Genomic DNA, 24,543 nt, shown 5'->3' with positions numbered 1-24,543 from the left:
CAAAACAGGAAGTCACTTGTCTCAATAAATATGTGGTTATACCTTCATAATTATCTCCCTTGCAAAATTTTACATCTTCAGTGAGTGAGGCATGCTCTGATGCAGACCTGAGGGATGCCTCAGACACTGCATGACAATTGATCTCAAAATGGAGTGAAACACTATGATAATGACTTCTTTCCATGTTTTCATTGGCCTTCTGACTCATCAGCAAATCTTTGTCACCGACATTTAGCAACGAGCAACTTAACGACTTCCAATTCCACTGGAATCATTCAAATTTAAAGAAATTATATTCAATTCTACGAGGCAAATTTGAAAACTGTCACAAGCAACAAGCCTTGTGTTGACACAAAAAAACGGATTTTACAAGCAACTGTCACGGACGGACATATTACAAAATCCTCACTACTTCGAATTTTTTAAATTACAACTGACACACATAAAAGAACCTTTCTTTTATTTCGATAAACATTTTTGGTTTTCTTCCGAAAACCTTTCCAACAAGGGGGTATTTGTAGCAGCCGTTACAAACAGGCAGAAACTACTTCTCATGACTTCGGAATTTGAAATCCATTTCTTCCTTGACTTGTCCAATCACAAGCCAACTCTCAATCACCTGACTGAGTACATAAAAGGCGAAATCACAAACCTTTAATTCTCTTTCTCATTGCTTTGCCCGGTCCTGGATATGACCTAAAACTATATCCAGTGGTGAGGCCCCAGCTTGCGGGCTTTGGGGAGTGTGGAGCCACCCTTTAGTTGCCATTGCTCACAGGACCACTCTGACCCGGAGTGGTAGTACCTGTTAGGCTCCCAACTATGGGTTAAATAGAAACTGACTTGAAAACAACAAATATATTCTATTAAAAAAATTTTCTTCAAAATCTTTGGATTCGGCATTAAATAACCTGAAAAGGGTTGATATGCCATAAAACAAAAACAACCAAACCAAACCAAACCATTGCTTTGCCCAGAAGTACACATCACCTGGGGCTTCAGCCCCAGGCTGAACGTGAGTACTACTAGCTAGCTATGGCTCTCTTCAAACTTACATTTATTTCCACGTACTGTACCCACACAAACTTTGTCATTCTACAGGACTACCCAAACGAACATTCATTCTTTGTCATGCTAACGAACATGCAACTCACACTCACGCACGACAGCATGTCAATACACTGAAGACTTTGCCTTTTCTTTCTCTTTTAATCGGTTTCCTTTGCCCTGGCAACTACTAGCTATAAACACATGTGGACTGAGCTGTTCTCATCTCAACAAGCCGGCAATATATCAATGCTATCCCTACACAAGAACACTTCAACCTACCAACCCGTTTTCTCGTACTCTTCTACTAACGACACTAACCAAAATGACAAATAAAGTTTGTTTATTAAATGTTAAAATAAGGCCACAAGGCCACAATCCTGTGGGTGAGGACAGCTGATAGTCTACTTATATTGCATGTCTGGTATTCTGCACAACTACTTGTCCAGCACCCCCTCACTCACTCACCCTAACTGAAACTTTTAAATAAAATAAAATGAAATGACAGCTCAAGCAAAAGTTACGTTTAAACCAGGACCAAACTCAAAGAAAACCAACCTGCCTCCTCCCTTGAGGCTTGCATTTACTAATATCCGCAGGCTTAGAACTAACTTAGATGATGTTGAGTCATTTCTCCTTGTAAACACTCCGGATATCTTAGCATTAAGTGAAACTAACCTTCACTCCTCCATTCCCTCTAACCACTTTAACATGCCTGGTTATCTCCCACTCTACCGTAAGGACTCGGACAGACATATGCATAGACTTGGAGTCTATATTCATAACACCCTCCCCCTGACTAGAGAAATAAAACTAGAATCAGAGGACCAGGCCTTTATGTGCTTCAGACTAAATATGCAACACAATATTAGCTACTTGTATTTTCTCTACCGCTCTCCCTCAAACCAAGACTGTACCCTAATAAACAAAGTCTCAGACAGCATAGATATAGCACTCTCCCTCGATACTAGCGCACAAATACATGTATTTGGTGACTTCAATGTCCACCACAGTAACTGGCTAGGATTCTCTAATCACACAGACGTAGCTGGTAGCGCAACACATAGCTTCTCTATATCCCATTCCCTATCTCAGTTGGTTACATTTCTGACACGTTTCCCAGACCAGCAAGATCAACATGCCTCACTTCTAGATCTCTTTCTGACAACGGTTCCCAGTGACTGTACAACAAATGCCCACAGCCCACTCGGGAATGCTGATCACGCTGTGATAATGGTAGAAATCAGCCTAAATTCTCGCCCTAAAACTGAAGACCCACTACTCAAAACAACGAGGTATTACAAAAAGGCTGATTGGGAAGCCATCAGGGAGCTCATTAGAGATGCCCCATGGCAAAATATCTTTACTCTTCCAGCGGAACAGTGTGCAAATGAGACCACTGAATGGTTCAAAACTGCTATTGAAGCACATGTTCCCGCACGGAAATTCTATAGCAAGCCCCACTCCCACCAATGGTTTACTTCTGCCTGTGCAGCTGCCATTTGTCAAAGGCAGCATGCGTTCCGCAGATTCAACCGACATAAGTCCAGCTTAAATAAACAGAAGTTTAAAGAAGCTAGAAATAATTGTAAGAGAGTGATAGAGACAGCTAAGACAGATTACTCTGAAACCACCAGAAAACGCATCGAAGCACAGAAATTAGGAACCCGTGATTTTTGGAAAATCTACAACAGCGTAGTAAATAATGGACAGTCAACTATTCCCCCACTATCAAACAATCATGAGGTTGCTTGCACGGCAACTGACAAGGCTAATCTGCTTGCCAGTCGGTTTGCCTCAAACTCCACACTGAACTCGGTACACCACTCACTCCCTGATTTTCCTCTGCGAACAGACGCCACACTAGACGATTTGAAAATCACCCTTTCTCAGGTACATGCTATTATAAAAAACCTAGACACCTAAAAAGCATGTGGACCAGATCTCATCCCGGTTGTGCTTTTAAAAAAATGCTCTGCCGAGATTGCTCCAGTTCTGTCCAAACTTTACAATAAATGCCTTAACGAATCTTGTTTTCCCGACTGCTGGAAAACCGCCTCTGTGGTACAAGTCTTCAAGAATTCTGGTGAAAGAACTGACCCACTAAATTATCGCCCCATTAGCCTCCTCCTGCTTTTCGCCAAAATATTTGAGTTCTTAGTTAATCAAGCCCTAGTCCAGCACCTAACAGCTGCTAAACTCCTGACTGACAAACAATATGGATTCAGGCAAGCCTGTTCAACAGCAGATATCTTAACTGTAGTTTCTGAACTATATACCGTTCATAGGATAAAACAGGGGAGGGTAGAGTGGTGGCCCTTGATATATCTAAGGCTTTTGACAGGGTATGGCACGATGGTCTTCTAAGGAAAATTAGATCATATGGAATCACTGGAAGAATTCATAATGTAATTAAATCCTTCTTAAGTAATAGAAAAATCAAAGTTGTCCTCGACGGTCGTACATCCAAACAATATGACATAAATGCAGGAGTACCTCAGGGGTCTATCCTTGGACCTCTATTATTCCTGATATTCATAAACGACCTCCCTGATAAAATTGTTTCGGAGATGGGTATATTTGCCGATGACACCACTCTCTATAACAGATATGAGGGGAAAACAAATGAACACATATTCAAGGAAATGGCAGAAACACTAGAGGATGACCTCCAATCCGTAGTGGAATGGGGACAAAAATGGTTGGTCACATTCAATGCTGCTAAGACTAAGCTTGTTTCCTTCAATAACTACAAGAAATCTTCTCTACCACCAATAGCAATGGCCAAGAACACATTGCCTGAAAGTACTTCTTTTAAACTCCTCGGCCTAACGTTTACAGGGAATATGAACTTGAATAGATACATTGAGAGCATTGCCAAGGCTGCTGCAAGGAAGGTTGGCTCCCTTTACCGTGCTAGAAAATGACTTACGCCTGACAGTATCCTATACCTCTATAAGGCAACCATTCGCCCATGTATGGAGTACTGTTGTCACATCTGGGCTGGTGCATCTGCTGCTTGTCTCTCGCTCCTGGACAGGGTTCAAAAGAGAGTCGCCAACCTGATAGGTCCTGAACTGTCATCTAGGCTTCAGCCTCTGTCCCATCGACGAGATGTTGCATCCCTCTGCATGTTCTACAAATACTTTAATGGCGAATGCTCTGACGAACTGCAAACACTTGTACGTCCCCGACGTAACTACCCCCGACAAACCCAACAAGCTACTAAGTCTCATCCCTTTACAGTAGAGATCCCTAGGTGCAAGAAAGCCTTTTACTCCAATAGTTTCTTCCCCAGAACTGCGGATCTTTGGAACTCTCTTCCGGGATTCTGCTTTCCCAACTGCAATGATATGCAGAAGTTCAAGTGTAATGTTAACAAACATCTTTCTACTCATCTCCCTTCATAATGACCCCGCTAATTAAGTCCCTGATCTGATAGTAGCCCCCTGCTTCAAAGTGGCACTGTGCCTTGTTTGGGGTGAAAATTGAATAAAAACATAAAAATAAAAAAAAGACTTCTTTTTTTTTTTTTTGTTGCTGTCTTCATTATTAACTAAAATTGAATTTTATTTTTATTTTTAATAATGTTTGCCTTTGTGAGATACTGGTAACAAATATGTATTGAAATACAAACCATTATGAATTTTTCACATAGTAATTAAAATAAACGTAATTGAAAAGATGTACATTTGCCCAAAAATAATTTAAATTCATAATAAACACGGTTGCAGTATATGATATTGCCGAAAAAATGATTCAGATTAGGCTAGACCGTTTAGTGCAAACGATTTTCGCATTTCAAAACAGGAAGTTGGTTGTTTCGATAAATATGCAATTATATCAATATGAAATCATAAATCTAACAAAAGGAGGGAATAACCCAACTGTACCCAAGTCTTTTATCAAAAAAAATATTTTTTTTTTTTTATTATTGCTTTAAATGTATTACCTGACTGGAATAGAAACTAACCGTTGCTGATATGAAAACTGTTTAAAAGTGGATATTTTGAGTGGTAAGACACGTATGAAGAAATGATTGGATAAAAATGATGCTTAAATCAACAATAATAATTATTTATGATATTCTATAAATTGCAACTAAAAAGAAATAACGAGTATGTTTTACTGTTCACAGTCCTTTGAAAAAGTGGTAAAAAAAATCAAATATACAATAAATAAATGTTACCAAAGGCAAGATAAGTTACCCTTCTACCTAACTGGGTAGGTTTTTAGTGCTTTTACTGAATGTAAAATGTTTATTCGGCTTGAAAAACAAGCGTCTTCAAATGGTACGCGACCACAAGAAAAAGAGCCTCGTAACAAATACATTGTGGCCACTTTTTTCTTGTGATCACGAACCCGTTGAAAACGCTTGTTTTTCAAGCCGAGTAAACATTTTACATTTTAGTAAGAACACTAAAAACCGACCCAGTTGGGTAGAAATTTGCTATATATTTGATCCCCCCCTCCTTCTTCGAAGGACTGTGGACAATAAAACATATCCGAAATGACTTTGATATAACTTTGAAATGAGAAAGAATTTAATTTAATTCTATGACGCTAACAACCCCCTCCCATCGAATGTTTCCTATTATCGCCGTGTACCGACACAGGAGCAGAGAACTCTAATTCCAAAAATCTCTTTTGGGCGCAAGGGAAGTAACTTTAACATTTGGATACTAAATTACTTCCCTTATATATAGAAATATATTTATTTTCTCTTTTAAATATGAAATATTTAAAATTATTATTTTCTGAATATAGAATTTGTTATCCATCTAACAGAAACTAACTAAAATATTGCAACGTGGGAACAAGCGAATGGAGGAAATACGCATGTAAATAAATGATACTGACCATGATTGAAGTGTGCAGCGTTTGTTAATTGGTTCTATAAAGATACCGAAGTTGCCACGAGCATGATTAATTTTGATTCTCATGTTACCAGCCATTATACCTTTCTGTGGATTGGCAGAGAGTTGCTGAAAAACAAAAGCCATCAATAAATGTAAGGAACACATATGTTTTAGGTATTGCCCTTTTGTAGGATGAATCATAACGTTTTACTTTGCAAAGTACAAATGGATGCTTATTGGCAAATGTTTGATTTTTAATAACTTTTTAACAAAATCAAATCTGAAAATATATATAATGACATTGTGTCCTTGAGGAAAAAAAAGGAGTGTTGAATGATAAATAAACGACAACAGAAAATAGACCTTGGGTTTATCTTCAGCAGTTTCGTAACTCTCGCTTCCCTTATTTTGTCCTTTAGTCCTCACATTTCATGAGCGAGGTTTCTAAAAAAGGTCAAAAAAATAAAATCTGTTTTCTAGGTCAGAATCTATTCATGTAACTTTTATCGTTGGCTATTTTTTTTTTTTTTAAGGTCATCAATGGACCATCTCGTCAGCACCAGACAAAGCTAAACTCTTTACCAAGAATTTTGCAGCTAATTCTATCCCATGTGATCAGGGCCGCCCCCTTCCCCTGCATTGCCTCCTGTGTCTGAAAACACACTATGCAACATACAAATATCTGTACACGATGTTGCCAAGCTTATCACAAACCTTGATCCCAGTAAAGCAAATGGCCTTGATGGCATTCCAATTATAGTGCCTGAAAAAGCTTTAACCAGAACTAGCTCCCATACTTACAAAGCTGTTTAAATGTTGTCTTAAGCAGAAATGCTTCCCAACATCCTCGAAAACCTCATCAGTATGACCAGTATTTAAAAATTTCAGGTGATCGGTCATCGGTACTAAGAACATTGTATTACATGTTCAGAATTTTGGTCAGTGTTCTTTCACAGAAAAAAAAAAAAAGCAGAAAAACTTCATCGACAGTTTGCTCATGCCTCGAAGGAAAAACTTGTTTCCTTGGTTAAAAAAAGTGGCAAATTCAATGACAAGGAATTTATAAAGGCGATTGAGGAGGTTTGTGAAAACTGTCAAATTTGCCTTAGATTTAAAAAAGCTCCACTGCGACCGGTTGTGGGATTGCCTCTTGGCAATAGATTTAATCACACAGTTTGCATGGATTTGAAAGAGTTCATCCACAATGAGGTGTGGATACTACATCTCATTGATGCCGCTACCAGGTATTCAGCGGCAACATTGATCAAAACAAAGAAGAAGGAGGAGATCATCAAAAACATCTTTATGATGTGGATTACCTATTTCGGATCTCCTGTTCGTTTTCTGAGTGATAATGGGGGTGAATTCAACAACGAACACTATAGACAGATGAATGAAAAACTCAACATAGAGACCTGTACTACTGCCGCAGAAAGTCCATTCAGCAATGGTACTGTAGAACGTCATAATTTGATAGTTGCTGAGGCAATGAAAAAAACAATTGACGATGAGAAGTGTGAACCTGAAATTGCCTTGGCATGGGTTATTTGTGCAAAAAATGCCCTCCTCAATTACTCTGGACACAGTCCAAATGAACTTGTATTCGGTTTCAATGTAAATACACCCTCAATTCTGACAGACCAGTTACCTGCTATGGAGTCCTCTACTACAAGTGACATGGTGAGAAAAAATTTAAATGCTCTCCATAGTGCAAGGAGAAACTTTTTGGAAGCTGAGTCCAGTGAGAGAATTAGGAGAGCTCTCAGATCTAATGTCAGAACTTATGCTGATGAAGATTATGCTACCGGAGACCAAATCTATTATCGGAGGCAGGGTTTTAAAGGATGGCGTGGTCCAGCAAAAGTGTTAGGCAGAGAAGGCCAGTTTGTCTTAATCAGACATGGCGGAGCATTTTATAGGATGCATCCGTGCCAATTGATGAAAGTGAATAAAAACAACGAAAAAAGAACAAAAAAAGCTGAAATGCTGGGAAACACTACAGAAGGGAAGAATGAATACCTTTCAGTTGAGGAGGAGGAGTTGCAGAATCAAGTGGTAGAAAGTGAAGATATAGACAGAGAAGAAGTTGTTGATAGTTCTACCAGTTTAAGAGATAAGACTGAAAAACCTGGCCGAAATAAGACCATAACTTATAAAATAAATGGTAGTGGGGAGTGGAAGAAAGGAAAGGTTATGTCAGTACAGCCTAAATCAACTGGCAAATACAGTCATTGGATCAATATAGAACCTGAGGATGAAAACGAGGATCAAGTTTGTATCAACTGGAATCATATTGATCATTGGAGAGAAGTGCCCCAATATACTGAACAGGAAAATGTAGTCCTGCTCACCGCTGAACAAGAGCAGTCGAAAGCTGTAATGGATGCCAAGCATAAAGAAATAAAAAACATGAACACCTATGAAGTATTTGAATGTGTGCCATACACAGGTCAAAAAACAATATCCACAAGATGGGTGATTACTGAAAAATTCAAGGATAATCAGAAAACAATGAAAGCTCGCCTTGTAGCACGAGGCTATGAAGAAAATAGTAATCTGAAAACGGACTCCCCAACATGTAGCCGTGAAGCTATGCGAATGGTCATGCTAACCGCATCAATAAAGAATTGGATGCTGCAGACCATAGATTTTACCTCAGCCTTTTTGCAAGGTGGTATTTTAGAGAGAGATGTGTACCTGAGGCCACCATCTGATGTTTGTCCTAAATCTCAAGTGTGGAAATTAAAAAGATGCATCTATGGATTGAATGATGCTCCACGGGCATGGTACAAGAGAGTTACTCAGGCTTTGATTGAATTAAAAGGAGTAGCAAGTGCTTATGATAATGCATTGTTTTTGTGGCATGATATTAAAGGAAATTTGACTGGAATTCTTGCTATGCACGTGGATGATTTTGTTTTCTGTGGAAACACAGAGTTTGAAAGGGATGTGATTGCAACATTGAAAGAAAAATTTAAGGTGGGATCTCATGAAAGTGGAACATTCAAATATGTTGGACTGAATGTTAATCAACAGGAAAATGGGATCACTGTAGAACAAGATCTATATGTATCTTCCATATCTCCAATAGAAATAAGCAAAGGGAGGATACTGAGGAAAAATGATGAACTGAATGAAGAAAAGCATGAGTTGAAGAGACTTGCAGGTCAGATGATGTGGGTTTCAACTCAAACACGCCCTGATATAGCTTTTGATGTGTGTAAAATGAGCAACACTGGAAAGCATCCCAAAGTAAAAGCCTTATTTGAGGCGAATAAAGCCTTATCAAAATTGAAATCCAAGAAGGGTTCTATAACATTTCCAAAATTGGGAAAGCCCTCAGATTTACACATTTTGTGTTATACTGATGCCTCTTATGCCAGTCTGGAAGATGGATCTTCACAGGGTGGTTTTGTTGTCTTTATTGGAGGAAGTACTGACAAAATGGCCCCCATGTGTTGGGCGTCAAAGAAATTGGACAGAGTGACAAAAAGCCCATTGGCCTCAGAGACTCTTGCTCTGAATGAGGGAGCTGATGCTGGTGTTTTGACTGCGGTTATGATACAAGAGGTATTTCAGTTATCTAAATTGCCAGACGTTCTCTGCAAGACAGATAATGCATCACTTGTGGAGACATTGAATTCCAACAATCTGGTAAGCAATCGACGATTGAGAATAGATGTAGCAAGGCTGAAGGAAATGAAGAGTAGAGGAGAGATACAGATAGAATGGATCAATGGATCAAGGGTTGTGATCAGGTCTCTGATTGTTTGACCAAGGCAGGAGCTTCGTCTGAGCTTCTAAGGGACTTGTTAAATCAGAAATAAATTATTCACTTGAGGACAGCAGCAATGTTAATGTAGACATTGGTTACCTCCCTTGCTTCAGTTACATGGTTACCTCCCTTGCTTGTGGTGATATAAATAGGAGTCGGCCATCTTGGTTTAGTCAGTTCGTTCGTACAGTTTAGACAGACTACAAGTGTCTCAACAATCTCCAGTACAGGTCAATCAGTGTCCTGTGCACCATGAGTAAGTTGCTGGAATCTGTGTTAAATAGAGAAGTGAGCAACCACCTCAGCAAAAATAACCTCCTGATTTTCATTCTGCTAGATCTCCAACAGATGTGTTAACTGTTATATCTCATAGGATTAGCGAATCTCTCGATGGGGACTTCGTTTCTAGGGCAATTGTTCTTGACATATCAAGGGCCTTTGATAGGATATAGTATAAATTTCTACTCCACAAGGTCTCCAGCTACATCATAGCTGGAAATGTCTACTCAATTATTAAATTATTTCTCTCTGATAGGTTCATAAGATTAGTGGTTGATTGGCCGAAATCAGCTCACGGTAGTCCCTCAGGGATCCATTCTGGGCCTAACTCTCTTCTTGATCTTCATCAATGATCTTTGAAATCATATTTTTAGATTATTCATAGATATTTATGCTGACAACACTACCATTGATGGCAACACTTCAAATGCTGTAAATGACCAAGATCTCTTTTTTTCTGTCTCCTCTGATCTTGAGCATGTGGTGCAATGGGAAAGAGGTGTCTGGTTAATTTTGATGCATTTAAAACCAAGCTTCTATCTTTCCATCATCAACGCTCTGACCCCCGTCTGACATCAATTGAAATGAATGGCTCACGTCTTGGAGAGGCTCCATGTTTTGACAAGTTTCTGGGTCTGCGTTTTACTCCTGATCTGAAATGGAACACGTACATCAAATCCGTTGCCAAGGTCACTGGAAAAATGGTTGGATCATTCTACTGCTCCAGTAGATATCTCACTGCCGATGCAATTCTCTACCTGTATGAGAGCCAAGTACATTCTAGGATGGAGTACTGTTGCCACATCTGGGCAGGAGCTGCTCGAAGCACCCTTTTTGCCCTGTTGGAAATTCTAGACAAATGCATAACGTTTCCTTGGAAAATTTGTGTTTGGTCTTGTTACAGGCTTTCTTAAGAATATAATGAAGAATCATCTTTGCTGTTTATGGCCGGCTAGTGCAAAACGTAAACCACATGATATTCTTATAAAATAATTCCCAAACAAAATTAATACCATTCTTAATGTCCTCAAAAAATATTGTATGTGATCTTGGTGTAGGGTTTAGTTTTCAATTTCATCCCTAGACAGAGAGACAAAGACATCACAAGTATAGCATAGATTCGTTTATCTATTGCATAAACTAAAGTTGTGCATGTGTGCACGCATCTGCTTGTATGTGTGTGTGTGTGTGTGTATACAGCTAAAAGTCAAAAACTACACAAAACAAAGCTGATGTATTCTCTTGCGACATTGCCTTGGATAAAACATAGGCACAATTTATTTTAATATTCATTCTTTTAGGGATCATCAAGAACAAAAGAGAGGGGGCAACATTTAGAGAGAATTTTTAGTGTTATTATGTATGATTCATCAACAATTTTTTTTTTTTTAGTTACCAGAGAAAGCAAGAGGGGGGGGGGTGATAGAGAAAGAGAGATAGAGAGAGGGTGAGAAGGGAAGTGATAGAGAGGGATGAGAAGAGAAGGGATGAAGAGAGGGGTAAGAGAGAGCAGGAAAAAAAGGGATGTTGAAAGAGAGAATAAGAAAAGAAGGAAGAAGAGAGAGATAAGAGCGGGATAAAGAAAGAGGAGGGGAGAAGTCTTAAAAGGAAGTTGTTGCTCACACTTTTTAATTCTTCAATTTTATTGTCAATTCCTTCCCCTTCCTCCGGGCAATGCCGTGTAACCATGCTAATCTGATATAAGTGATAGGTTTTTGAACTGCAGATTGGGAGATGATGATGGCTAAGTAGTTAACAACACAGTCTGATGAACTAGATGAGCCAAGTTTGAATCCAGTTTGTTCCATAAAAATCATTTTCACTTAGGATGTTGGCAACTTTCACATGGCCCCCCCCCCTCCCGTCATCGCTGATGTCTTTCTAGAAAGAATTCTGACAACAAAAATATCGTGGAAACCAATGTCAACAATAGAATCTTTGGATTCAAACGCTATGATGACGATCTACAGTTATAGTTCTTCATGTAAGTACTCAATGTCTTTCTAGAAAGAATTCTAACTAGAAAGATATCAGGGAAACGAATGCCAACAATAATCATCTGACTCCTATGAAATGAATAAATGATGTTCAACAACAGCAACAACAACAATAACAACAACAACAACAACAACACTTCACATGAAAGACAAGAATGTTTACTAACCTTCTCTGTAAAATAATAAGCTCCCGATTGGCTGTCATGTGAACAGCTGTAAAAGAAAGAAGCAAAGATGATGTAGAAAAAATATATGACGTAATGAAAATGACGATTATTTTTACCAATCAGAACTCTCTCTCTCTCTCTCTCTCTCTCTCTCTCTCTCTCTCTCTCTCTCTCTCTGTTAGTTGTCTATAAAACTCTTGACATTAAAAAACAACTTAATGCATTCAAGGAGTAATGTACATGAATACAAATATGCAAATGAGTAAACGTCCATTAGGGTAGCTCAACTTTCCAAGAGTATTGGGACGATTAATCGAAATTGGAATCGGAAACCGGAAAAATCAGAACTTTTGGTGCATCAGAATCAGAAAATTTTGTAGCTGTTTTTCGGTGCCTTCAGTGCTACGAGTGTAAAACACCAGGGACACCTGGCCCGTGCCTGTTTGGGAAACGGGCACGGGGAGGAAGCTACAGCGCCAGTTTTCTCCCCAGATTGTCACTGAACAAGGTGCTGCCTGCAGTGAGCGTGTACGTTAACAGATGTGAATGCCTCGCCCTTGTAGACACTGGGTGCACCCAGACCCTGGTGCGCAAGTCATGTTTCAACACTTTGTACAGGGAGAGAATTCTGACTTTCATGCGGAGTATGATAGAGAAAACAACACGTGGACGGCATCTTGGAAGTGGGCTGGCGATCAACCACCAATATCCTTATGGAACCGACTATCAGAGTACCTCCCTCCAATAAAGCTAAGGGGCAGTATGAAGAAGAACTGCAGACTTGGATCAACAATGGTTGGCTGCTTCCATACCCCGAGGATGAGCTCGGGCTCCCCCCCCCCCCGAGGACTGATTCCCCTGATGGATGTCTAACAAGATAGCAAACAAAAGGTCAGACCCGTCATGGACTACCGTGAGCTTAATGAACATGTCGACCCGTACACGGCAGGGGCGGATGTTTGTGCACTCAAATTAAGGGAGTGGTGGCAGCAAGGGTCGGACATGGCAATTCTGGACCTGCACAGGGCCTACCTGCAGATACTCATTGAAAAAGTGCTGTGGTCATTTCAGACTGTGGAAATTAAAGGAACTCGCTACCAGGCTACGGTTTGGTCTCAACGTGGCACCAAGCATTATGACGGCAGTTATACACGCGATCCGGCAACAGGATGAGGCTGTGTGTCAGGCGACATCGTCTTACATCGACAATATCTTTGTAAATGAGAGTCTCATGTCTGCCCAGTCGGTCAAAGAGCACATCGAGAACTTCAGACTGACATGCAAGGAACCTGAGCATCTGCAAGATGGGGCAAAAGTACTTGACTTGCGCATGACCATCTTTTTTTGTTTATTTTACATTGAAGTCACCACTTATCAAGGCCACTTGGGGGTAAGGGTTATTGTGTGTACAGTAATCAATGGGACAATATCGTAGTAATCGTTAGTAATGGAGCAAGGAGAGGTTCTACTGGAGATGCTGATGTTCCGGAAGTCCCATCCAACATCACTCATTGAAGCATTTTTTCTGTTTGTGGAAAGCTGGTGGGCAACTTCCCTGTGTGTGGTTGGCTCCAGGTGGCAGTGGAGACCATAAAACATTGTACCACATCCGTATCATTGTGTTGGGACGATAAAGTGCATGATGCCACATTCCTGAGTGTGCTGATAGGTGGCCAGAGTGATTTGTGACGACCTTGTGTGAGGGAACTGGTGGTTAATGGGAACGAGTTCATGGTCTGGGTGGACGCTAGTTCACTAGCCCTTGGAGTTGCCCTTGCGGTTGATGATGGCATTATCAAAGACACCTGTTGGCTTTGTCCAGAGAATGATTCTAGGCACATAAACTTTGCCAAAGTTGATGCCACATTGAAAGGAATTACCCTGGCGCTTCAGTGGCAAGCAGATGTGCTGATACGAGTATTGATATTATCATGGACTCTGCATGCACTCATCAGTGGATAACCGATGCATTGACTGGAAGAGCACGGCTAACCACACGGGCAGCGAGTGAGATGTTGATACAAAGATGGCTCGCCACCCTGGTCGATACAATCAAAGAGTACAACCTGACCATAGACGTAACGTTGGTCAGGTCTGCAAGCAACAGAGCAAATGTGCTGACACGAGTACCACAACGGTGGCTGCTGGCTGATAACCGGGGAGGTTCTGAGATGCTGCAACAACCGTGTGCAGCCATTGCATGTAATATGGATGCAGATCGTATCAGTAAGATTCATTGGCAATATGGACACCCAGGGGTTAAGAGAACACTGTATTTTGCCAAAATGGTTGATCTAGAAGTAAGAAGGGCAGATGTCAAGAGAGTAGTGGAAAGTTGCCAGGCATGTCAATCAATCGACCTAACCTCGACCCGGCTCCAATACAGTGGAATAAAGGACATGTGGCAGTGAGTGGGCATGGATATCACACATTACAATGGCAATCACTTCCTCACCCTCATTGATTGTGGACCTACGCGCTTCGCAGTCTGGAGACTATTCGGGCACCAGGACTCCTCCTACATTATTCGCCAGCTGTCATCTGTGTTCTTTGAAAGAGGCACACCAAAAGAGGTGCTGATAATGACCCGACCTTCTGTAGTCGGCAGGTCAGGCAGTTCCTGAAGGAGTTGGGGATGCAGCTGCGACTACCATGTGCTTATGTGCCATCTGGAAATAGTATTGCTGAGAAGAGCCATCGCAACATCAAAAAAATTGCTGCCAGGAAGCAGCGCACCATCTCAGAGGCCGTATATTGGTACAACATCACGCCAAAGGATGGTGTCTCTCTAGGAACAGCGTCTGCAAATGCAATTTACCAATACCGAGTCCGAAAAAAGGGAATCTACCCCAACAGAGAAGTCAACAATGAGGAAGGACAGAGGTCATATGCACCAGGGTATCCTTTCTGGGTGAAGCCACCGGGAAGCTGGTGCACTGATAGATATACACGGGGCCAAGTGACCGATGTGGTGAGTCAGCAGTCAGTCATATTGACGGTGTGCCCTGTCATGTTAGGGACCTGAGACTCGCAACATAGTTGCAACCACGACTACTGAATGACGTGAGCGACTCTAGATCTGAGGCCAGTGGGCCATCACTCTGATTTGCACCATCCTCATCCTCATCAAGCAGCGAATCTGATATTAGTAGCTTCTCAAGGTAGGCAGTGTTCTTCGACCCTTAGACAGCGCAAGTGAACAAGAGGCCTACTCAGTCCCCTTTCGAAGAAGCACCCGCTGGAAGAGAGCGCCACCTCCTTGCCATCTTTATGATCAGGGGGGCAATATGGGAAAAATAGAAATGGACTTACAAACGGCCAACCTGTAAAGCGCCCACATATCTACCTGTCATGTGCGTTGGAAAGGAATAATAGAAACCAAGATGGTGTCTGCGATATTTAACAGAAACGGTCTCATGTGATCTCATGCGATTCACGTGGGTGAATGTAATATAAAGCAGGTCGCTTGAAGGAGTGGAAACAGTTGTTTTTTTTCGCCGTACAGACAGTTACATCAATCTTTCCCAACCGTTTCTTTGTATAATTGCAATGGAGATGACTTATAATATCATATACTAGTATTTGCAACAGAATCAACATAAAAGTTTAGAATATCCAATAATAACATAAACAAAAAATATATATACTTACGTTAAAGACGCCTTCCCTATGGTATTGTTGTCATATAGTCTGTAAGCCTTTAAGAAGGAGAAAAAATAAGGTTTAAATTTCTTATGTTAAACAAACGGATTTTAAATTTTCTTATGTAAGCTTATCACCTAATATCCTTCTGTTTTAAGTACAATCTTAACAGTATTAATTTCACCCAATATGTGACGCCCCAGATCATGTGACGATTTGGCTGTTAACTATTGGTTTATTCAATCATATGATATAGCCATATAAACCATATAGAAGAATTTATTTGTCCTTGCAAATAATATACCAAAATATGTATATATGTGAAAGCTTCCTGATGCAGAACTAGTGTCACATAATTGGTTTGTGTAATGATTTCGTTTATGAAGGTGTAAATAAACCTACACACTCAGCATCGTCAGGAAGACAGGTTTTTTACTATCTTTATACAAAACCAATTCAATGCTGATGTTAGTTTCTATAAAATGAATGACTTCTTCTGTAAAATAAATAACCACTTCTTTAAAATGAGTAACCTATTCTGTTAAGAGAATAACCTCTTCAGTAAAGTGAATAACCTTTTCAGTAAAATGAATAACCCCTTCAGTAAAATGAATAACCTGTTTAGCAAGAATTTGTTTTGCTACCACAGTGAAAAATATTTTCCTTTCTTTCACAAATAGCTTTTTTGCAAAAACTTCCTGTCTGTGGAACACATTACCGGAGGAACTGCCGGTTAAAACGTGGTTGTCTTCAAATCCAATGCCAACAGATTCCTATTAGGAATTGTTTGTCCTCACATGTATTCGATTTGGTGCATTCCAAAAATGATTCTGAATCCTGTCATAAGATAACAATAATTCCATAACATTAATTTTTATGGCATCCTTTTTAAGATTCTTTGAATAAAATTTCCTTAATAATCCTCGTCACCAGTATTGCGACCATTAAGAGTCTGGAAGAAAGACACAACTCAGTATTTAGTGGAAACAAAATGCATTGAAAAGAAAGACTAATACAGCATAATAAAGAGAGTGGTTGTTAAGTTTGCATAACTGTGCATAACGCCGAGAGGTATATTCTCTTGGTCTTTATATTAAGTGGAAGAGTTCATTGTTATCTGTAAGGTGGGCACCACAACATTAATTCTTATCTCTGTGACTTTTAACCTTGATGAGATTAATCTACAGGGTAGAATGATAAAATTGTTGCTCTAAAGAAAGCAACACTATAGCTTTATTCTAAAACTTTTATTGAAAAAAATCAATTGAGGTAGTTTGGTTATGTAGTAGAACTGACATCTATTCAATGTAGCCGCCTTCAGCCTCAATCACCGCCTTGATACAGGTTCGGAACTGGGAGCATGCCTTTTCTACTAGCTCCAGTAGGAGGTTGACGAATACCTGGCATATGGCAGCAGGCTACCATCGGTGTTGTGGGCAAGATTATTCTATCACTCCAGAAGGTATCTCACTCCTAATTAAATTCTCCACTTGCATAAAAACCAAACATATCCTCTGGAGTACTGTTGCCACATCTGGAGAGGAACTTCTTAAAGCAGCCTTTCCTAACAGAGTATAAAACCGACTTTGGAATCTAGTGTGTGTGTGGGGGGGGGGGCCTTTTCTCCTCCCTACTTCCTCTTTCTCGCAGAAGAGACATTGCTAGTCTTTCTTTACTCTGTCATGGCAAATGCTTGGCTGAACTTCAATCTATGGTTCCCCTTTTAAAACATTCACAACAAAAACGCGTCTATCTACAACCACTGCCAATAATTTCCCCCTCCCTCTCTCTCTCTTTACTCTCACTCTCTCTCTCTGTCTGCCTAAAACTAAACAAGACTTCCATGAGCCAAGTTTGTTTCTTAGAACTGCCTGTCTGTAAAACATAATACTGCAGGGTTGCTTCCCAGCTGACTACAACATGGTCGTTTTCAAGTCCAACATAACCAAATTCTTATTGAGCTGTCCTTCTAAATAATCAAATTTTACCAAACTTTCACCATCACTGCCAATTATCATGGTGTTGTCTCACTGTCCACCTGACATTCATTAACTCTTACCCTCAAATGACCTTTGGAATCTTTCTGTTGAGATCAGGAATACAACTGTGAATTACTTAAAACTTCTATTATACCTGGTCATGGCTAATGGAACGAGAGCATGCTACCCCCATGCTAAAGAATTCCATTTGAAATTCTAGGCAGATTCTCGAGTTCAACAGAAAGAGTCCCAAGTTCGACAAGATACACCTAAAGAAGGTTGGAGGCTACATTGGCCAAAATATTGTGAAAATAACAATCAAAATGAGAATAGTGTCCCGAATAATACAAATAATCCATATTTAGATGATAATAACAATTATTTTTGCAAAACAAAAAAAGTAATGTTTTCTTAATAGTATTGACCCTGACAGACTTTCCTTATTTAAAAAAAAAAGAGTATTATTTTTAATATTAAATTATACAGATTGATGCAGAAATTGATTCCACGGGTCCCACAAGGGTTGATAATTGCATCAAATGCTCTCATAAATGTAAACCACTTACGTCTGGTGAATTCAGAAACAATAATCTGTTCCCCCACATGACAGGGTATACATAGTCTTTTGGAATATTTCTCGTGTAGCCATTTTTAAACATCGTAACCTAAAAGAAAAGAAATAACAAATACTTTTTAGAAAAAGAGGCAAACGTCCATCTCTAATATGCAAAAAAAAAATTATTGGATCGCCTTCGTTTACGTGCAAATAAAAGGAGACTAAAAGAGGAGTACGTTAGTAAAAGAGTACCTCAACGAATATGGAGAAAAACAAAGGAGAATAGATAGTGAGTCTTAGGTTCACTTTCGACAGCCTCATAACCATCGCTTTCCTAATTTTCTTCTTTACTCTTCACATTCCATAAGCAATGTTTTTGAAGAAGGAGGAAGAATTGCTGTCTTATGAGTTGGAATCTACTCATGTAACAATAATCATTGGCTGTTTTTGACACTGAAATGGTATTTATTTATTATTGTAGCTCTTTACATTAAGTGGCTTCATGACTTATCTAGAGCGATTCCCATAGGAAAAAAAGGTTACACTGTCCATGTGGTGTTAAATGTCTGATTAGTAGGGAAGAAAAAAGAGTTAACCTGTGTGTGTGTGTGTGTGTGTGTGTGTGTGTGTGTGTGTGTGTGCGTGCGTGTGCGCGCGTGCGTGCGTGTGTGTGTGTGTGTGTGTGTGTGTGTGTGTGTGTGTGTGTGTGTGTGTGTGTGTGTGTGTGTGTGTGTGAAGTCAACGTGTGTACATCTGTAGTAGCTATGTTGGCTTCATGAGGGGATGGGGGCTGTCCCAAGAGAGGAGATTGGGAGTTGAAAGGAGTGCCATGAGATAAGTCAGGATGGTCTCCTGGTTGGAAAAGAAAAAGCCAACTGCATGTTAACCATTTTATAATCTCTTGTCCTGTGGGCAGGTCGCCGGAGACGTGGCTTCTGATTGAGCAATCCAGAAAAGAGATTAAATGCTTCCACCAATCAGGACCTTGCTTAGACACTAAACTCAGGTTCAAAATATTGGCCAGAAAAGCAGAATTAGACCGTGTATTAATGCTTTTATAATCTCTTGTCCTGTGCTTAGGTCACTTGAGGGATGATTTCTGATTGAGCAATCCAGAAAGAAGATTAAATGCTTCCATCAATCAGTGTCGAGCTTAAAAACTAAGCACAGATTCAAAATTGTAAACAGCAAGCCATTGTTGCTACTACTGTTGTAGTTATCTATAATTGCTGCTACTGCTTATAGCACAGCTGCTACAAATTTAACACAACTAGTGCATATCCTCTGTCAAAAATGACGAGAAAAAGATATGCTTTGCCAGTGTCCATATTAAAAATTATAGAATTACCTCTGTAATTTATTTTTTTTATATATGAATTAACATTTCTAATGATCTGAAAAAAATACCTACTGATGAATTTTTATTTAGAGTGGAGGATTTATTTCCAAACTCATTTCAGACGGTGGGGATTGTCTGACTTGCTATTGGCTTTCCAATGTACATCTTTCTAGTACTTCTTTTGTTTGTTACTTTTTTTAGTCTTTTTCCTTTGATTATTGGGAAGGGGCAGGAGTAAGGTTACAAGAGGGTGACTGAATGTGGTGCTAGACATTTTAACATCCAAGATGTTAGCAAAAGTGAAATACAAACTGGAAAGTTTAAGAAAAGAAACAGAAAGGAAAGGAAAAACGTATAAATCAGCACAGAAACCATACATGGAAAAAGAAAGAAAAAATCTCATTATGTAAATAGAGTTGCGTTATTCCTTCACTTATTCGTATGACAGATTTTTGTGTGACTGGACGGATATATATTTACAAATAAATACACATTGCCCTTTATTATAGAGTGGAAAGCATTAGGTGTCATCTTGAGGATAAAAAATAGACACGATGGAATAGACGGAAGTTATTTTCCTGGTAACAGTAAGATCGACAATTAGTTCGATGTCTATCAATCAGAATTGTTTAAAAAGTTTTAATCTATTGTTGCTTTAGATGTGTAGTCTTCCTACTTACCACTATATATTATTAATATTTATTACTATATATTACTAATTATTAATATTTATTACTATATATTACTAATTATTAATATTTATTACAATATATTACTAATTATTACTATTTAATACAATATATTACTAATTATTAATATTTATTACAATATATTACTAATTATTACTATTTATTACTATATATTACTAATTATTACTATTTATTACTATATATTACTAATTATTACTATTTATTACTATATATTACTAATTATTACTATTTATTACAATATATTACTAATTATTACTATTTATTACAATATATTACTAATTATTACTATTTATTACAATATATTACTAATTATTACTATTTATTAAAATATATTACTAATTATTAATATTTATTACTATATATTACTAATTATTAATATTTATAACAATATATTACTAATTATTAATATTTATTACTATATATTACTAATTATTACTATTTATTACTATATATTACTAATTATTACTATTTATTACAATATATTACTAATTATTACTATTTATTACAATATATTACTAATTATTACTATTTATTACAATATATTACTAATTATTACTATTTATTACTATATATTACTAATTATTACTATTTATTACTATATATTACTAATTATTACTATTTATTACTATATATTACTAATTATTAATATTTATTACAATATATTACTAATTATTACTATTTATTACCATATATTACTAATTATTACTATTTATTACTATATATTACTAATTATTACTATTTATTACTATATATTACTAATTATTACTATTTATTACAATATATTACTAATTATTACTATTTATTACTATATATTACTAATTATTACTATTTATCACTATATATTACTAATTATTACTATTTATTACAATATATTACTAATTATTACTATTTATTACTATATATTACTAATTATTACTATTTATTACAATTTATTACTAATTATTACTATTTATTACTATATATTACTAATTATTAATATTTATTACAATATATTACTAATTATTACTATTTATTACTATATATTACTAATTTTTAATATTTATCACTATATATTACTAATTATTACTATTTATTACAATATATTGCTAATTATTACTATTTATTACTATATATTACTAATTATTACTATTTATTACAATATATTACTAATTATTACTATTTATTACTATATATTACTAATTATTACTATTTATTACAATATATTACTAATTATTAATATTTATTACTATATATTACTAATTTTTAATATTTATCACTATATATTACTAATTATTACTATTTATTACTATATATTACTAATTATTACTATTTATTACAATATATTACTAATTATTACTATTTATTACTATATATTACTAATTATTACTATTTATTACAATATATTACTAATTATTACTATTTATTACAATATATTACTAATTATTACTATTTATTACTATATATTATTAATTATTAAAATTAATAACAATATATTACTAATTATTACTATTTATTACTATATATTACTAATTATTACTATTTATTACAATATATTACTAATTATTACTATTTATTACTATATATTGCTAATTATTAATATTTATTACAATATATTACTAATTATTACTATTTATTACTATATATTACTAATTATTACTATTTATTACTATATATTACTAATTATTACTATTTATTACTATATATTACTAATTATTACTATTTATTACTATATATTACTAATTATTACTATTTATTACAATATATTACTAATTATTACTATTTATTACTATATATTACTAATTATTACTATTTATTACTATATATTACTAATTATTACTATTTATTACAATATATAACTAATTTTTAATATTTATTACTCTATATTACTAATTATTACTATTTATTACTATATATTACTAATTATTACTATTTATTACTATATATTACTAATTATTACTATTTATTACTATATATTACTAATTATTAATATTTATTACAATATATTACTAATTATTACTATTTATTACTATATATTACTAATTATTACAATTTATTACTATATATTACTAATTATTACTATTTATTACAATATATTACTAATTATTACTATTTATTACTATATATTACTAATTATTACTATTTATTACAATATATTACTAATTATTACTATTTATTACTATATATTACTAATTATTAATATTTGTTACTATATATTACTAATTATTACTATTTATTACAATATATTACCAATTTTTAATATTTATTACTCTATATTACTAATTATTACTATTTATTACTATATATTACTAATTATTACTATTTATTACTCTATATTACTAATTATTACTTTTTATCACTATATATTACTAATTATTACTATTTATTACTATATATTACTAATTATTACCATTTATTACAATATATTACTAATTATTACTATTTATTACAATATATTACTAATTATTACTATTTATTACTATATATTATTAATTATTAATATTTATAACAATATATTACTAATTATTACTATTTATTACTATATATTACTAATTATTACTATTTATTACAATATATTACTAATTATTACTATTTATTACTATATATTACTAATTATTAATATTTATTACAATATATTACTAATTATTACTATTTATTACTATATATTACTAATTATTACTATTTATTACTATATATTACTAATTATTACTATTTATTACTATATATTACTAATTATTACTATTTATTACTATATATTACTATTTATTACAATATATTACTAATTATTACTATTTATTACTATATATTACTAATTATTAATATTTATTACTATATATTATTAATTATTAAAATTAATAACAATATATTACTAATTATTACTATTTATTACTATATATTACTAATTATTACTATTTATTACAATATATTACTAATTATTACTATTTATTACTATATATTGCTAATTATTAATATTTATTACAATATATTACTAATTATTACTATTTATTACTATATATTACTAATTATTACTATTTATTACTATATATTACTAATTATTACTATTTATTACTATATATTACTAATTATTACTATTTATTACTATATATTACTAATTATTACTATTTATTACAATATATTACTAATTATTACTATTTATTACTATATATTACTAATTATTACTATTTATTACTATATATTACTAATTATTACTATTTATTACAATATATTACTAATTTTTAATATTTATTACTCTATATTACTAATTATTACTATTTATTACTATATATTACTAATTATTACTATTTATTACTATATATTACTAATTATTACTATTTATTACAATATATTACTAATTATTACTATTTATTACTATATATTACTAATTATTAATATTTATTACTATATATTACTAATTATTACTATTTATTACAATATATTACCAATTTTTAATATTTATTACTCTATATTACTAATTATTACTATTTATTACTATATATTACTAATTATTACTATTTATTACTCTATATTACTAATTATTACTTTTTATCACTATATATTACTAATTATTACTATTTATTACTATATATTACTAATTATTACTATTTATTACAATATATTACTAATTATTACTATTTATTACTATATATTACTAATTATTACCATTTATTACAATATATTACTAATTATTACTATTTATTACAATATATTACTAATTATTACTATTTATTACTATATATTATTAATTATTAATATTTATAACAATATATTACTAATTATTAATATTTATTACTATATATTACTAATTATTACTATTTATTACAATATATTACTAATTATTACTATTTATTACTATATATTACTAATTATTAATATTTATTACAATATATTACTAATTATTACTATTTATTACTATATATTACTAATTATTACTATTTATTACTATATATTACTAATTATTACTATTTATTACTATATATTACTAATTATTACTATTTATTACTATATATTACTATTTATTACAATATATTACTAATTATTACTATTTATTACTATATATTACTAATTATTAATATTTATTACTATATATTACTAATTATTACTATTTATTACAATATATTACTAATTTTTAATATTTATTACTCTATATTACTAATTATTACTATTTATTACTATATATTACTAATTATTACTCTTTATTACTATATATTACTAATTAT

General features: G+C 34.5%; 1 protein-coding gene across 4 annotated transcripts in view; it reads right to left on the bottom strand.

The window, feature by feature from the left end:
- The window catches only part of LOC145276789 (plexin-D1-like), a 425,273-nt gene that overhangs the window by 310,337 nt on the left and 90,393 nt on the right, over positions 1-24,543 (bottom strand). For all 4 annotated transcript variants that reach the window (XM_080128091.1, XM_080128089.1, XM_080128090.1 and 1 more), the window contains 4 exons: positions 18,312-18,410; positions 15,776-15,822; positions 12,125-12,170; positions 5,908-6,032 (listed from right to left, as the gene is read on the bottom strand). In XM_080128091.1, coding sequence (XP_079984217.1) covers positions 5,908-6,032; positions 12,125-12,170; positions 15,776-15,822; positions 18,312-18,410 — 317 coding nt within the window. The remainder of the gene's footprint in view (positions 1-5,907; positions 6,033-12,124; positions 12,171-15,775; positions 15,823-18,311; positions 18,411-24,543) is intronic.

The sequence above is a fragment of the Euprymna scolopes genome, chromosome 5, assembly GCF_053919585.1.
Source record: "Euprymna scolopes isolate OS-2025 chromosome 5, ASM5391958v1, whole genome shotgun sequence".
Taxonomy (NCBI): domain Eukaryota; kingdom Metazoa; phylum Mollusca; class Cephalopoda; order Sepiida; family Sepiolidae; genus Euprymna; species Euprymna scolopes.
This window is presented reverse-complemented; position numbering and strand designations above follow the sequence as displayed.